This window comes from Chionomys nivalis, chromosome Y, assembly GCF_950005125.1.
Source record: "Chionomys nivalis chromosome Y, mChiNiv1.1, whole genome shotgun sequence".
Classification (NCBI taxonomy): Eukaryota; Metazoa; Chordata; class Mammalia; order Rodentia; family Cricetidae; genus Chionomys; species Chionomys nivalis.
Genome location: NC_080113.1, coordinates 5,992,515 through 6,010,975, shown reverse-complemented (window position 1 = coordinate 6,010,975; position 18,461 = coordinate 5,992,515). Strand labels below are relative to the sequence as shown.

At 37.3% G+C, this 18,461-nt stretch overlaps 1 protein-coding gene and 2 pseudogenes across 1 annotated transcript; all 3 read right to left on the bottom strand.

Moving 5' to 3' along the window:
• LOC130868812 (ubiquitin-like modifier-activating enzyme 1 Y) overlaps positions 1 to 18,461 on the bottom strand; it is a 964,755-nt pseudogene that overhangs the window by 63,129 nt on the left and 883,165 nt on the right.
• On the bottom strand, positions 7,215 to 8,866 carry LOC130868799 (probable ribosome biogenesis protein RLP24). The gene is made up of 2 exons (XM_057760830.1): positions 8,857 to 8,866; positions 7,215 to 7,714 (listed from the first exon to the last, which is right to left on the bottom strand). Exons 1-2 carry the CDS (start codon positions 8,864 to 8,866, stop codon positions 7,215 to 7,217), a joined length of 510 nt encoding a protein of 169 aa, XP_057616813.1.
• LOC130868840 (RNA-binding motif protein, Y chromosome, family 1 member B-like) lies at positions 11,649 to 17,959 on the bottom strand (annotated as a pseudogene).

Genomic DNA, 18,461 nt, shown 5'->3' with positions numbered 1-18,461 from the left:
AGAAAAGGGAAAGATAATGACAAAGCTCTCAAATATTGAATCCAGTTCTCAAGGTATTGAAATCAGGCATATGGAAGCCTCCTTAATCTCATCTAATTAACATACCCAATTAAATATACCACTATATCCTAACACAGGGTTTTACCCTTTACCTTTACAAACTGCTATTTGTCAACGGGCCACGTTTGTCTCCTCTCTATCCAGAAGCAGTCCTTTGTCTTTCTGGAACAAATGTCCTTGGCCCTTTCATTTGTTCCCTTCCCCTTCTCCCTAGTCGCTATCTTCTTTCCCATTGTATACTAGTTCATCCTAGCACAAACCTCCTCTGCTTCTCTTCTTAAAAATTATACCTATTGAAAGACCCTCGGGGAGGACCTTCCCTCAGGAGGAGACCCCTGAACCCAAGGAACAGTCCGAGACCACTGGCTGAAACGGCAAGAGGTTTATTGGGTGTACACAGGTACCTGCGGGCTGCAAAGTCTTTCAGAGAACTTGCGCGCCCTGCAGTCTGGGAAAAGGTCTTTTTATAGGAAAAGTGCGGCAGAAGCAGTCATACAGAAGCAGATGGATGGCTACAGGGATCCCATTGGTCAGTTCGAATGAGGTGAAGGGTTCACTTGGGGACAAGTTCCTCGGGGACATGTAGATCTGATAATAGCTGACTTGGCTTTATCTAGGGCTCATGTGGTTTTTCCCAGAACTTTTCATTCCCCTCCAAGGCCTGATGTCTGACCACAGATATTTGGCAGCCTAGGAGTACCGACTTTACCTTGAACTAATACTTGTTTGTGTGTAGGCCTTGCAAAATGGCGTCACAGCAGCTAAGCTGGGGTCTTTCACTATGAGGTTATTTGCTGCTGTTTTCTGCTTTTCCCCTGAGTCATAATGTAGTCACTTTAACCTTTCTTTCCCACTTAATAAAGGATTTCTCTGAAAAACCACGTGTTTGGGTGGTGTTTGTATCTAATCCTGGTTCTGAAAGGAAGCCCCTGCCATGTGGCAGTGGGTTGGGGGGGAACCCCATCAGATAGGAGCTTTTTCTTTCTTTTTTTTTTTTTACAAAGAATTAATTTGGAACTTTCCATGCTGTATTACTAGTTAGCAACTGTTGTGTCTACTAGATTTTTACTTAATTTAGCAAATGCCTAGAGAGTGTGTGGCATTATTCTGAGTCCTCATTACTATGAGAAGGAAGTAGCACAGGCTCTGCCTAATCTGTCCCTCTGGGATTCTTATTTTTGCTCAAGATATAACTTCTTAAGAGTTAGTGAAATCTGTAAAACAAGAGGATAAAATGTCTATAAAACAATGGAATCTTATGGAGACTAGGCAGAGCAAAAATACATACTTTTCCTTTGCTGTTAATGTAGAGAAAAAACCACAGCAAGGAGTTGACTTCCTACTCCTATCCACCCTACAAGCTGGACTTTGAATGAGAAGCGCATGCTGTTTGAAAGTGGATTTAGCTTCTTCATAGAACCCTGAGTTTCCCTCAAAGGAACACAGAAAGTTTTTGGAGAAGGACACACTTTAATTGTCAGTTTTCTCTTCACTATTCTCACCTCTATCAGCTTTTGTGAATAATGCACAAACACATTTATTTCTCTCCGAGGAGAAGCACTTTCTTGGAAATGTTAAAAATCATTGCGAGAATCTGAGGGGAGTGTTCCCCTCTGCTCTCTTGCTGTACTTTGAAAGATAAGCCCATTCTTTTGGAAGTGAGTGTATTCAGATTCGTAAAAGACTTGTGAGTTTCCCTCGAAGACACACGCAGAGATTTCTGAGAAAGACACACGTTACTCCTGCATTTTCGAGTCCCAGTTAACAGCACTCCCTAGGCTTACCTGAGAAACGCATATGTGTGGCTCGCTGAAGAAGAGCACTTTCTCGAAACTGTTCAAAGCCTTGGTAGAGGTAAATGGAGCATTCAGCTCGACTCTGTTTGCTGTACTTGAGGATAAGCACTTTCTCTTGAGAGTGGAATTAGCTTCCTGATGGAGCCGTAAGTTTTCCTCATAAAAACACACGAAGCTTTCTGAGAAAGACACAGGTTACTTGAAAGACTCTCTCCACAGTTAACGACTCTAAAGTTGAAAAAAAAATGTATGCAGATACTTTTCTCCAGAGAGACGACATCTCTTCAAAGCATTCAAAGCATTGGGAACAGTCAAAGGAGCGGTCCCCTACACTTTGTCGGCTGTCCTTTGAAAGATAAACCCATTCCTTTGAACGTGGAACTAGCTTCTACATAGAATTGTGTAGGTTTCCCCCAAAGAAACATCCTGAGAACGACACGCGTGTCTTTTCTGTTTTCAGGTCCCAGCTCTAGAAGCGTACATGAAAAAGGCACATACACAGCGCTCTCTCTAAAGAAAAGCAAAGTCTTGAATCTACCCAAAGCATCGTAGGAAGGAGCGAGCTCCCTCGCACTCTACGTGCTGTACTTGAAGGGAAAGCACATTCTTTCAAATGTCGATTGGCCTTCCTAATACAACCGTGAGTATCCCTCAAAGAAGCCAGGACAGCTTTCTGAGAAAGACAAATGTTCCTCTAGAGTTGTCTATTCACTCTTAACCCTTTTTTCTAAGCTTACCTGCAAAAATGCAAATACGTTTCTTTCGCCAACAGAGATCTTCCTTTAAACCGTGCACAGCATTGGTAGGCGTGAGAGGAGTGTTCCCATACATGCGATATGCTGTACATTGAAAGATCAGCACAATCTCTTGAAGTGGTTTCTCACCTAAGTTTCCTTCAAAGAAAGAGGCAGCGCTTTCTGAGAAAGACACGGTTGACTTAAAGTCTCTCCTCCCTCTTAGCCCCTCTAGAAGCTTTCATGTCAAACGCACAGACGTAGTTCAGTTCTCTAAAGAAAAGGACTTCCAAGGGAATGTTCCTTCACACTCGACATGCTGCCCTCTGAAGATAAGCACCTTCTTGCCAACATGCTTATTTAGCTCCCTGCTAGAACCGCACGTCTCAATGCAACGCACGAAGCTTTCTGAGAAAGACACACTTTCCATTTCCGTGTCCCACCCTGGTCTTATGTGGAAAACGCACATACCTATTTCTCTTTAAAGAGGAGCGCTTTCTTTAAACCATTCAAAGGACTGTTAGACGTAATGGGAGTTCTCCTATCCACACTACAAGCTGGACTTTGAATGAGAAGCATGTGCTTTTTGAAAGTGCATTTAGCTTCTTCATAGAACCGTGAGTTTCCCGCAAAGAAACACAGAAAGTTTTTGGAGAAGGACACACTTTAATTGTCAGTTTTCTCTTCACTATTCTCACCTCTATCAGCTTTTGTGAATAATGCACAAACACATTTATTTCTCTCCGAGGAGAAGCACTTTCTTGGAAATGTTAAAAAGCATTGCTAGTACTTTGAAAGATAAGCCCATTCTTTTGGAAGTGAGTGTATTCAGATTCATAAAAGACTTGTGAGTTTCCCTCCAAGACATACTCCATAAGCTCATATGTCTACTGCACCCACCTAAGGGCTGGCCTATCAAAGGCCAAGCAGTTTCTTTATTAATTAACCAATGAAAGCAACAGATAGAAAGATGACACTCCCACATCATTTCCCCTTTTTCTGTTTAAACAAAAAAGAAGGCTTTAACTTTAACATAGTAAAATTACATATAACAAAACAGTTATCAAGTAAGAATTATAGTTACAATATTTACATCTATTTTATCTTTTATCATAACTAAGGAAAACTATAACTATAACTAACCATTCTTCAACCCCATCAAAGACTCCAGAAGGATATAATATTACCTAAGCAAACAAGAAGTCCAAAACTCTAGAAATGACAGAGACATCTCGCTGCCTGGATAGTCACCCAAAGTTCCTCTGTACCGTTGGGGCATCCATCTTCGGACTACAGACCTATAGTATCCAGCAGACTTTTCCGTGAAGCAGGAAATTTCAAAGACAGTTCAGTCACTATCTGCTGTGTCCTGCAGAATGTCTCGCAGACTCTTTCATGAATCAGGAACCCTGAAAGACCATCTCACCTTTAGGCAAGTTCACCAGTCCTCTTTCTGCGGGTTCTTTGTGTCCAGTTTATGCAACATTCCAGGCAAGAGAAGTTTCTTGCCCAAATGGCTATCAAACTCCATAAGGAGCCTCTTCGATGCCCATCTTCTTCTTGAAGTAGATTGGTGCTGCCAGGAGCAGACGTGTCTCATTGTCATGAAAAGTCCTAAGTTATTAAAACATTTAAATGCCATATTCTGCAGTCTTTGAAAGAGATGAAGAATGTCTATCTGAAATATATCTATGCACATCTAACTAACATGACCAAACTTGACTAGTATAGATGATTATCTATTAACATATATTTCTTAATTATACATTACATTTTTTTCTTGCTGATTTTTTTTATTAATTAATTAATTTAATTATTAAAGATTTCTGCCTCTTCCCCACCACCACCTCCCATTCCCTCCCCCTCCCCAATCAAGTCTTCCTTCCTCCTCAGCCCAAAGAGCAAGCAGGTTTCTCTGCCCTGTGGGAGGTCCAAGGACCACCCACCTCCATCCAGGTCTATTAAGGTGAGCATCCAAACTACCTGGGCTCCCACAAAGCCATTACATGCAATAGGATCAAGAACCCATTGCCATTGTTCTTCAGTTCTCAGTAGTCCTCATTGTCCATTATGTTCAGCGAGACCGGTTTTGTCCCATGCTTTTTCAGTCCCTGGCCAGCTGGCCTTGGTGAGTTCCCGATAGATCATCCCCATTGCCTCAGTGTGTGGGTGCACCCCTCGCCGTCCTGAGTTCCTTGCTCATGCTCACTCTCCTTCTGCTCCTCCTTTGGATCGTGAGACTTCAGTCCAGTGCTCCAATGTTGGTCTCTGTCTCTGTCTTCTTTCATCACCTGATGAAGGTTAATATTCAGGGGGATGCTTATATGTTTTTCTTTGGGTTCACCTTCTTATTTAGCTTCTCTAGAGTCACGAATTATAGTCTCAATGTCCTTTATTTATGGCTAGAAACCAAATATGAGTGAGTACATCCCATGTTCCTCTTTTTGGGTCTGGCTTACCTCACTCAGGATAGTGTTTTCAATACCACTATTGGGAATATACCCAAGAGATGCCCAAACATACAACAAAAGTATATGCTCAACTATGTTCATAGCAGCATTGTTTGTAATTGCCAGAACCTGGAAACAACCTAGATGTCCTTCAATGGAAGAATGGATGAAGAAAGTATGGAATATATACATATTAGAGTACTACTCAGCAGTAAAAAACAATGACTTCTTGAATTTTGATGGAGGAAAGTCATTGGTTAAATAATAAAGAAACTGCCTAGGCCCATTTATAGGCCAACCCTTAGGTGGGTGGAGTAAACAGACAGGATGCTGGGAGAAAGAAGCCGAGTAAGGAGTCGCCATGATTCTCCCACTCCAGACAGACGCAGGTTAAGATCTCCCTGGTAAGCCAGCTCATGGTACTACACAGAATATTAGAAATGGGTTAGATCAATATGTAAGAGCTAGCCAATAAGAGGCCGGAACTAATGGGCCAGGCAGTGTTTAAAAGAATACAGTTTCCGTGTAATTATTTTGGTACATAAGCTCGCCATGTGGGTGGCTGGGTGCTGGGGACGCAGACCAGCCGCTCTTGTTACAACAGAATTTTGCATACATTACATTTTTAAATGAACTACACAATCACAATACCTTAATCAATATCAGAAATACATATACATATAACAAAATTGACCTTAAAATCCATCCCAATGCAAATTATCCATATCATATCCCCCTTTAAATGTAAAAGAACATTTATAAACAATATTTGGGAATATGGGTGCAGTTATTTCTCTCCAAACTGCTTCGAGCTGAATGGGGGCACTGATAATCAGATCGTTTAGGGTGTAACCTGTGTGCCAGGTTTATCTCAGTCAGCAGTTGAGCGAAGTAATTTTTTAAGGGTATTCACAGCAACCTTTCAGGAGGGCGTGGTCTGTCATACCATATTGGGATAGAAGCAATCCACAGGGTCTCATCCTCTGTGAAAACAAAAGAAGACCCTCTCCAAAGCATCATATCCTTAGATCCAAATTCTGAAGTCAAACCTTTATGAAATCCATTCTGGTTTACCTTGGCAACCCATATAATGAAATGTCTCTCTGTACTTAGATCCTTCAGTTAAAAATTTTAAAGGAAACACAATAAAATACATAATCCAGACTCTCTGTGAATTTTCCATTTTTACGTGGCTTATTTTCCTTTATTTCTTTTTTTTTCACTTTAGAAATGGTTTTATTTATGCACAAATTAATAGACAACATTCTTTCCATCTTTCCATTCTGTTTTCCAAAAACAAAGAGTTTTTGTTTGGCTGGTTTTTTTTTTAAGAAAATCAAAAATGTTTAGTGTGATGGTGCACACCTTTAATCCCAGCATACAGGAGGCAGAGGCAGGTAGATCTCTGTGAGATCCAGGACAGCTAAAGCTGCACAAAAGAGAGACCCTGTCTCAAAAAAAAAAAAAGAAAAGAAAAAGAAAACCACAAAATAAATTTTAAAAGGCACCAAGATTCTTCTGCTTCTAGACCATTGCTGGGCTGGAGAGAATTGGGGGTGGAGGAAGCAGAAGTCCCAACTTGGAGTTGAGCATTCTCCAAAGCAGTAACAAGGTATCATCCAGGAAGTTTATTAAGCCCTGCCCCGCCCCACCCCCACCTCACAAGCTACCAACTACACAGCTGAAGTGGGGCAGAAAGCCCAGCATAACTCAGAAGCACGGGGGCACTGTATGAGGCCATAATGCAACTCTAAGGAGATACTAAACAGACTAAAGCAAAACAAGAGACTGAGGTTGTCATGAGAATGGTTAGTTCCTTGCTGTGACCTCTGCATCAATAACCCTAACAAACTATCCTAGTGCAAGGAAAATATTATTTTATTACAAATTTCACACTAGCATAATAGTCAATGCAGAAACGCTGCCTGGTGCCATTAAGCAACAATTCAACCATGTTATGCCCAAGGTTCACACCTTCATCTACACACAAACTTTCATGTTTCTGTGAGCATAACACAGTGAAGCAGAACATTGAGTTGAGACCCACATGGATGTTTTTACAGGCTGCACTGTAGAGAGAAGCACGCGAGTCACCTTTGCCTGGGGGACATTACGTACCCAATCAATAACTTAGGGACCGACAGTGTGCATAGGGCTGGCTGCAGGCAGCACCATTAGGAAGCGCCCTCCATGTCCACATCCTCCTGTAACGGCTGTATCATTTTTTCCTCCAGCTGCTTTCCTTTGCCTGCAAGAGGAGCCCGGATAAGGTGGATGTTCTGTTTGACTTTGATATCCTGAACCTTCTGTAGCTCTTTGTTTTTCTTCAACCTGTTCATTATAAACTTAGCCTGCCTTTTCTGTTTGATCTCTTCAACCCTCTTCATTGCATCAATACTTTTATTCCACAGCTCTTGCTGGTATTTCACAGGTTCATTTCTACATTTTTCAAATTCAAATGAGTTGTCCACCGTGAGCTCCTTGTCAGCTGCCTTCCGGAAGGCTTTATTCCACCTGACCTTGCGTGGATTCCACTTCTTCTTGAAGTTTCTATGACACTTGGATTTGCAAAATCGGAACACCTTGCAGTCGTTGCGGACGAACATCATGCTGTGACCAGGGTAGATCGGCCCTGAACAGTGGGCCCCACCTCCCAGGCACCGAACTTCTTTTCCTTTATTTCTTATAATACTCTTTCTCTTTAAAGACTTTACCCTTTTTTTTCTCTCTTTATATTTTTTCTTCTCTCTCCCAAGCCTATGTCTGAATCTGTCCTATTGTGAATCTGTAATTCTTTACTATCCAGGAGCACTTCATAAAATGCTTTACTATCCAGGAGCCTTCTTAAAAACTTAAGTTGCACCATGTAGAGGTAATATGGTACTGCCTGTTTACTGCCAGTCTAAACCTCAACTGCACTGTTATTATGGTAATTACGATCGTTCCTGCCTGAGGTCAGCACAGCTCAGCAAGGTGGAGCAGCTTGTGTCTCTGAGCTGCAGAGCAGTTGGCTGCTCTGGATGTTGGCTCCACCTCTCTCCAATTTCAAAATGGAGTACTTACCATTTTGTACTAGCTCTGGGGCCGCCAGGTAGGAGCCACACTCAGCACTTTAACTCTGAGACTGAACGTGTGGCACAGAAACTCTTTTCATCTAAGTTACAGCCAAATCTGACACGCAGAGCACTGCATAGTCTGGAAACACTTCTCTGTATGGTGGCAGGAATCCGCCATGCTCTTCCACCTGCCTAAGCCTGATTCGGCCATCTGCCCAGGTGCAGGCGGGGAGCGCTGAGCCATTGGCATGGTCTCAGCTACTTTCCTCCTGATCCCAAGTGGGAACAGAAACATTCAGTCCCATAAAAGCCATTGAAATGCTTTAAAAAGCCAGAGTTTGCAGTGGCAGCACAGCCCCAGGAAGCCGCGTTTTAAAATGATGCAGCTTTTTTTTCTGCCGCTGTTGCTGAATCAGGAAATCTCTCTACAGCACGCCGTAAGAAACAGCAAAAGACTGTGTTAAACTCTTTTTTCCCTCTGTTTAAAATTAAGCTCTCTCAGGTTTTACATGGAGTTTGTTACCACGTTGGGCAGCCACTCTCTAGTGACAAGCAGAGGGCTGTGTCGTGTCGTCCCCCCTCCCCCCCATTCCCACACAACTAGCTTAGCCCCAGAATAATAACATGGAAACTGTATTCTTCTAAACACTGCCTGGCCCGTTATCTGTAGCCTCTTACTGGCTAACTCTCACATCTCGATTAACCCATTTCTAATGAGCGTAGCACCACGAGGTGCTGTCTTACTGGGAATATTCTTAACCTGCATCCATCTCGGAGAGGAGAGCTATGGCAACTGACTCACTTCCCTTCTTCCCAGCCTTCTGTTCTGTCTACTTCACCCACCTAAGGGCTGGCCTATCAAAGGCCAACCAGTTTCTTTATTAATTAACCAATGAAAGCAACAGATAGATAGATGACACTCCTACATCAAAAGGCAGACAAATAAAATACATTTCCTAAAGCACTGGGGAAAGATTTATACTCAGAAGCACAGAGAGTTGAAGATTATAGGCAACTGGAAGCTGATTTCACATACTGCTTGAGGTATCTGAATGGAAGCAAATCCACACAAAGGTAGAAGTGTATAGTAATACAAGGCAATGTTTGTCTACAATTAGAGCCAAACTTCTGAAATATTTGAAATCAAAATAATTGATATGTTTAAACAAAATGTCTATCTGTTGAATCCAGACGACCTAAGATGATGGTGCTGGGAAATGCAGGCTTTGGCAATTCACTTGCTAATCACACTTTGTTGATGTAACTTCTCTGATGCGTAGCAAGAATTAGATACTAAGTATTTTTCCCAAGTTCAGTAATTATTTTTATAATCTGCATAAAATTAGTTGATAGCACAGTGAAGACCAAAAGCTGTCTAAGATCCAAGAGGTTCCCTTGTCTCCTCAGCAGCAACTTTTCCAACAGTACCTAATATATACACTAAAGTCAGTATGGTTCTATTAGCACTTTGGAGTCTCCTGTCAGGCCTAAATGTCCCTCACATACATGGGAAGGGTGGCATCTCTTTCAATTGTTGATTTAGGTTTTCAGGATTTGAAAGCACTAGACAAGTTCTTCTAAAAAAGATGGTTAGCTATACATTTGTATTCTCAACAAAAATCTACCTATAGGAGACAGAAATTCCATAGGTCTTACAAAAATTCCAAGGAATCGCATAAAGGAATCTTATTTTTTCAGCTTTCATTAGCTTTTTATTGACACTGACAAATATGCATGAACAGAACATGTAAAAAAAACTGAACAAATTTATAAGAGAATGTTACCATTTCCACAATTTCTCATCCTATGTGATTTGTTAGTAAAATCCTTGACTGGCAGTTTTCCCTTTTTATTTAAAAGCATGCATGTATCTTTTCATCAAATAATGTAAAATTACTCTTCGAATGATCAAGGAAATCAAAGAATCCTATTGTAGCACAGTGAATTAACAATAATACTTACAGCCCTGGCTGCAAATCCAGGCATTCAGTTTCACTTAACCTAGTCCTTGATCCACAGAGCTACATAGCAGTGGAGTCTCAGTGCAAAGGACAGGTCCTTGATTTGTCTGAGCTTCTAGGAACACTGGTGAAGGCTAATCTTAGGAAAATGTGAAGAGGAATGACAAGACAAGGATACCCTAACTTCTTTGTTTGCCAAAGTTTATTTTCTGCCAATTAGATCCTAAATAACCAGACTTAATTAAAATATTAATTAACCAGACTTAATTAAAATAGCTTAAGCTAGTTACTATCCCTTACAACTTAACCCATTTCTATTAATTTATGTGTTGCTACATGGCTTATGAATTGTTACTTCATTTTCTAAATCTCCTGCTCCTTGTCTGGCTGTCAACCACACCCTTTTCCCAGCATTCTGAGTCTAGTTTTCCCACTTAAACTCTTCCTGTAGATTCTGGCCAGTTAGCTCTTTAATAAACCAATGAGAGTAACCCATCTTCACAAGCATCTAAAATAATTATTCCACAATATCAGCTTTTTAGTGTGGGTCTTACCAGCTCTGCTGTGTCTTAGAGACTTATTTGCAGTTGTGCCTCACTCTACTCCTAGATGCTGCTTCTACTGGTAGCTAGCAGGACTGGCCAGTGGGTACTAGAACCTGTTGTGTATTTCTAAGTTCACAGAACCAAAAGTGCAAGAATTACAGTCCCTTTGGAGGCACAATGTTTTTAGTTTTCCATCTTTCACTTATAAAAATCCCTAGTGATGGGTTTTTGAGAGTCATCCAATCTACTATCTATCCAAAATTTGACTGACATTGCTAAGGCAGCCTTAGTTTATTTATTCTTCTCTACTTTCTCCTTTTACATTTTAGTCTAGCATTTTTTTTCTTTTCAGGTTTTACTTCTAAGATTGTAATTTCTCCCAGATTTTTCTTACCAGTACTATGGCTATAATGGGAGTCAACACTTTGGACAAACCTGCAGCATGAACAATTATACTTGTGCATGTTCCTTCCAAGTGCTTTTGTAGCCTCATATATTATCCACAGTATTTGCATAGATTTAAAGTGAAGTTGCTTATTACAAATGATACAAAATTCTTCTATATATTTACATATAACACTGAATTTATGTCTCAGAATCCATAAACTTTAATATGAACTCACTCTCTAAATAAAGATGTTTCTATGTTTTTTTAAACCATAATAAAACCAGACAATGGCATCTCATTGCAACTTTTATTGACAGACTTTTTTAACAATGCAAAAACTTAATCTCTACTAGAGTAAATTCTATTTCTACAATTAACAATTAAGAAATTTTATTTAACAAAGAGTTATTCTGAACAGTTATATCTTTCTCATCTTTAGTTTCAGAAAAGAATTCATGGTTGGAAAGTTAACTTATTTCACTTTCCCCCCAAACTAATGTATTTCAGTATTCAAGCAGCACAGTAAAACTTAAAATATGTCTCTTCTCCTAAATTAACATATTTTAGAGTTCAGATAACATAGGGATAGCATTGTATTTTTCCTTTTGGAAATGAAGTTAGGCACACAACTAAAGACTTTTAGTATCTGCCTCTACTTTCATATCTGCTTTCTCCACGACCTCCAATAGAGCTCCTAAACTTTGAACTACTACTGTATGACTCACGAGATGGCATATACAGCCTATCCATAGGTGAATGCTCTCGTTCTTGTCTGCTCCCACGCTCAGGATATTCCCTATCAAAAGGTGGATGAGTTCCTTGCCTACTGCTATGTTCATAACCCCTTGAGTATGTATCACTTCTGCTGCTTGAGTGATTTTCTTGGCTTCCACTATATCCATCTCGTGAGCCACGATAGTCATCATAGCGGTTGTTTCCCCTGTAAGTCCCTCTTGCGGATGGTGCCACACAGAAGCTTCCTAAAATCCACAAACAACCATTAAGAAATCAACAATTTTTTAATAGTATATAATGAATTTAAAGTTCCAAATACTTAGCAATATGTGCTTTTATTTTCTGAAAATGGGCTGGGATTTCAAATTCTCATATTGTCTCTTAACTCACTGAAATAAGCATGGACATTATTGTAAAATGCTTTTTCACAGACTAGATAAATGTAAGAATGCCTATTTACTCATAATAGGAATAAGTTAAGAATGCAAAATTACAAATACTGTAAACATCCCCTAATTAATCAATAATCCATGCTACATTTCTATGTAAATTCAATTAAACAGCAATTATTTATCAAGTAAAAATAGGACTCTTACCATAACTTTCATAGGTATCTCTGTATGAGCTTCCACTAGAATATTCAGAATAATCTCTATCCTGTCCTCCACTATAGCCAGCATGTTCACTAAATTGTAAAAGAACATTTTAATTAATGCATGAATAAACAATTTCAGAAACATATTCCATAAAAAATTGTAATACCTGAAGACTTTAGATGCATGTTCATACTGAGAGCTGTAAAAGTCATAATCACGGTATCTGTATCCTCTAGATGTTGATGCATATTCCTTGATGTCTCGAGAACTTGGATAAACTCTCCTTGAATAACTTAAATTAAAAATAATCATTCAATTTTTTAGGTTTGGTTAGTGGGCCAGTGAATCCAGGGGAACGGGCAAAGATATTAACGGGTACTTCTCTAAATAATACAAGCCAATGGCCCCAAACATGAACTGCGTTCATAAAAATTACTAAATATTATTATAAAAATTCAAATAAAATATGCTAATTAAGCACAACTATCAGAATTATTAAAAATTTTTAAAATGCAGACAAACACAATACTTGGGAAGAGAAAGATTGTTAAAACCTAAAACCTTAACACAAGACTGGTAAGATATAAAATGACAGGTTTTTTGTTTTGTTTTTTGTTTTTTTTTTTTTTTTTGGTTTTTCGAGACAGGGTTTCTCTGTGGTTTTGGAGCCTGTCCTGAAACTAGCTCTTGTAGACCAGGCTGGTCTCGAACTCACAGAGATCCGCCTGCCTCTGCCTCCCGAGTGCTGGGATTAAAGATGTGCACCACCACTGCCCGGCAAAATGACAGTTTTATAAGGTAACATATTACTATATTAGCAAGCAATTTCATTCCAATACACTTAAAAAAAAACTGAAAAGAAGTCTAATAACTGTAACATTAATGTCCCTACCATTGTTACATCACAAACAAAACCAGACAGCTTAAAAATTATATACATGTAGTAAAATATAAGTCATAATAGAAATACAATAATTTAAAAAATTAAATATTAATATACTATCTAAAATAAACAGCTCAAATCAGAATACAGCATATTATTTGAGCCTTATTAATAGTATATATCTAGAATATGACTGTGCAATTGAAAGGTAATAATTTTTTGTATTGAGAACAGATGATAGAGTTTTTAATTACACATATGCAGAGCACGAGTATGACTGTGAAAGGACATCCTCAAATGTTTGTTCTTAGATATGTTCCAAAGTCTGTTCAAGACAGTGTCTCATACTGTTCTGGAACTTTGTCATACAGGCTAAAGGCACATGAGGTTATCCCAAACAACACAGGTGAGGTTATAGGTCTTATGCCTGGGTTCTGAGTATCTGAACTCAGGTCTTCATCTTATGAAGGAATTACGTGGCTCAATGAGCCATCTTTCAAGTTTCTTGAAAATATTTTTTGTAAGTATCTATTTATGTAATTATCATTTGTGAGAAATGTGCTAGTGTACGGTGGCCAGAAAAATCTCTTTTTTCCTGAGATTTTGTGACATCTTGACATCTCCTTAGACTTTGACACTAAATACATTGTTTTTATTTGGCACTAAATACATTAATTAATTAAAACAATGAAAATTTAACAATTTTGCTATTTTTCTTTACCTGTCTTTAGAAGAGTGTCCATAATCCCTTGGTAATAGGTAGTCATCTCTTCTGGAAGACAGTGTCTCTTTTCTTGGCACATTTCTAGAAATCTCTCGACCATGTGGTTCTGGACATATAATTACAAATACTATTTTGCAAATATTTCAATTTGTAAATATTTCAAAGTAACATAATTAACAATGGATTTTTCTTTCCAAAATACTTTTTAAAATATTCTAATACAAGCACACTCCATCTCTACACCTGCCTTGTATGAAGAAATAATCACTTGGTGTGTTATTTTCTGACACAGTTGTCATATCAGTAAATGGTACCACATGTTTCAAACATAGTTTTCAATGTAGTCAAATATCAATCTGCCTGTTTAACTTATAGTTAACAAACTGCTCATTTATTTTCATTATTCCAACTATGTCATTTATATTTTAATGATCTTTACTCATATTGCTTATTGTGTGCTTCATTATGTTGTTTCTCTACCACCTAAAATTCTCTAATCAAAAATGGATGTAGGTGGGAGGGCCTTGGACTTCCCATGGGGCAGGGTGCCTTGCCCTCTCTTAGAACTGGACAGAGTAGAAGGAGGGTGTGTGTGAAGGAGCGGGAGGGAAGTGGGAGGAGGGGAGGAAGTGAGAATTTTGATTGGTAATACTTATAAAGTAATAATAAAAAATATATAAAAAACTCACTATCATCATGTTTAAAATTTTTGGATACATCTAGAAACCTAGACATTTCCTGCTTTCTTTTATGTGTGTGTGTGTGTGTGTGTGTGTCTGTTAGGCAAGAATTTACCCTGTCCTCTCAGTCCAGTACTGCTTCTTGTCAGAGCAGAAAGAGTAGATCTTTTAAGAGAAGGACCTTCATTTTTCAAAGATAAACTTCTTTTAACTGCAAAGTGTCTCCGAGAACTCATGTTGAAATCAGGAGTATATCCACAATCATCTGCATTTAAAGTAAAATCTTCTGAGATAAGGGACATCAATACTTCACAGAGTAAGGTCTAATTGTCATCACAAACTTATTAATTTATGCTATGGTCTTAGAAACTAGCATTTTTCCTAAATTGGTGAAATTTACTATTTCCTTTTGAAACTATCATTCCAAATAATGGGCAAAGGCAACTTTAACATTTATTGCATAACTTAAAGCTCTACACTCTGTTAAAGAAATGATAGAGAACTAGAGGGAAGGATAAACAAAAATTTATCAATTAAATAAACCTAAAATATGTATTACATATAATTTGTTTCATTACTAGGAAGAATAAATTAATTTTCATGTATTCTTATTTCCAGTAATATTCTATAAGGCACATCTATGAAATACAGTAATTCAAATGTAAAAGCAAAATATACTTACCAAATACCAAAAAATAAGGATAAAGGAAATAATACATCATACAGTTAAGAAAGTAACACTACTTATGAAATATACATTAAATTCTTAAAATCATTTGTTTAAACATTTAAGTGTACATTCTAATTCCGAGTCGTAAATAAATTTCTATTTTCACACACGAGACTAAAAATGTTAGATTTAACTCTTAAGAGTAATCCATCTTAGAAAATATCACCTGTCAACAAATAACGTATTATCAAAACAAAATTACTTGGTTGTTGAGGATTGGTTAATAAACAATTAATATACATTTTAATAAAATTTGAATTTGTTTTTAAAGTATGTTCGTCATTACTACCTAAAACCATTGTAATGTATCATCATATTCTCATTCATATAGCAAAGGTTAACATTTATATAACTAAAAAATGGTGTTACAGAGTCATCAACTCCTTTGACCAACTCAAGGTTTAAATACTTAAACGAGGATAAATTTTGTCATCAGGTTTATAAACAAACTGTCATTAAAAGAACAAGGAAAAATAAAACAAACAAAAAAGAACAAGTGAAAAGTTTTTCAGATAAATGCACAATAACAAATGTTGTAGGGCCAATCCTAACATTTGAAAATATATTTCTGAGTTATTAAAATTAATTTTACCCAAATTTTCTTCACGTGAAGGGTGACTTCTTGCTCTGCTACTTTGTCTTCTTCCACATTTCAAAATCCTTGAATAGCCTCTGCCTCTTGAAATGGGTGGTGGTCTCCACCAACTAGCACTTTCAAGTGATGGTCTGCTGGCTTGCTCTACTTTAATTTTTTTTCCATCCAAATACTTAAAAAGATCAAGAATATTATTAACAATGACAAATTTATTAACTTACATGTTTTAACTTTCAGTGAATCGAACATGATTTTTTTAGAATATTTGGATTCTTAAAGCAAATACATACATGTTCATTTTTTCCAGAAAGGAAAACATATGAGACAAAAACAGAATGCCAGTTTTTTGCAATCTGAAAAACAGAGCTTAAAATACAAAATGGCATTATCAGGAGTTAAAATAAATGAACCATAAAGGTTGGTGGAAGTGGAGGAACCCTGTTATAACAAATGATCAGTCCTAGAAATATCTAAGTAAAACAGACAAAGCAGGTTGTACACACATGTATGTATTGTATATATGCAACAATGAAATAAGAGACCATGAATTTGAAAGAGAGCAAAGAAGAACACATACTGAAGTATTTGAAAGGAGGGAAGGAAGAGAGAAATGACAAAATTACATTAAATCCCTCAAAAAAAGAAACATTTTAAAAGTTGCTGGAAAATTTTAGAAAAAAATAATAAAGAATAAACTTAAAAGTAATTTTAAATTTTTTTCATGACTCTGAAAACTGCTATGGGAAATTCAATCTAGATTCTTAGATGCAGAAAAACAAGAGTGTCTGCTGAACCAATTTTCTAAAATATATAAATTAATGAGGTGACCATTTTCAAAATTATTCTTACATAAGGTGGTTGTTAAGACAAAACAGAATTCCAACTATGTAAAAATAAACAATGGTTGATGAAATAACTTTATAGTTATCTATTCTGATAATCAAAATCAATTTGAATTAACTGACATCTGTAAGATTTGTAATCTATTCAAAGGTGAATTTTACGCAAAAGACTTTCTCAAGAACATTTTCCCACAGAATTTCTTCCATAACCTGCCCAAACCTTTTTCCAACATTCCAATAGTAGGCTATTGCCTGTATCTTGTGAGTTTCTCTTAAAGCGTATATATACCCAATTTACACTACAGCAGAATATGATCCTGATGCAGTTTTAATGTATATGACAGTTTAAACCTTCTAAAATCATAATTTTGTTATTGGTATATAAAAACAAATGTCAGTCAATTTTTGTTCGTATTTTAGCAAACTGAAAATACCATCAATTAATAGTATTAACTGTTTAACAAAGTATATTCTAATTATATTCTTACCACTCCATTCATTTCTCTGATAGCACTCTTCGCATCTAGAGGATGTTGAAAAGTAATGAAAGCAAAGCCTCTAGACTTCTTAGTTTCCCGATCTTTCATCAAAATAACTGGAACAAACAAAGATTTCTAATTTATAAACTTTATAAACCTAAAATTTCTATAATTTTCTAAAATTATCAATTTTTAAAACACTTATATTTTGAAATGCGAGGCACAACACAGCACCAATCATTAAGACAAACTTTAAAAAAGACCCTAAAATCTTATGTTCACATTGTTACTGGCATTCTCAGTATCAACAGACAATAAATTTAGTGCCAGTCTGTTATTTTGTCATATATCCACAGCATACACACAGGTGCATGCGTGTACACACGTACATACACACATGCATACACATACATACATACACACACAGACACAATCTTGTGTATAATTTTATCTAATGCAATCAGTTTTATAATGAAGAGAAAATTATAAAAACAACCATGGAGTTACAATAATGAAAATATCATAGTTTCTATAATTCACAAAAAATACTTTATATACACTCTGAAGAGACTTAATAGTATTGTTTTAAGAGGTACCTTGTGCCAAGGGTCCAAATCTTCCAAATACTATTTGAAGAGTTTTTTGTTTGGTCTCAATGTTGAGGCCTCCTATGAAAATTTTCCCAGGCTGATCAGCTTCTGCCATTTTTCTATAAGTAGATAAAAGGATAAAATATCATTATAACATGCTTAAAACAAAAATACAATGAAGCTGGAGAAATTTCTCATTTCAGAGGATGCAGATTTGATTCCTAGAACATGGCAGTTCAAACTCTAATTCTGGCCTTCATGAACAAGCACATGTTTCAGAGGCACACATATAAACAAAAGACTCATATAAAAAGTACTAAGCAAATAAAACAAGGAAAATACATAACCTTACATCTTAATGGTATCTTCTCTCTCATTATTTAGGACATGTTTGCTTATAGTAATAACTTTTTATGTATCCATTCTATTGGCCATTTCCTCTAGCTTTCTTCAAGCCTGCCCTTCCCCTGAAGAGATGTGCCACTAACGTGTTTTACCCATACTGCAGCATCCCATTAGTCTGCCTTTCCCAAGCTTTGTGTTCCAACAGCCTGTCCTACTCAGGTGGGGGTGACCCAGCATCTACCTTTTACAATCAGTAGCATCCCACTAACCTG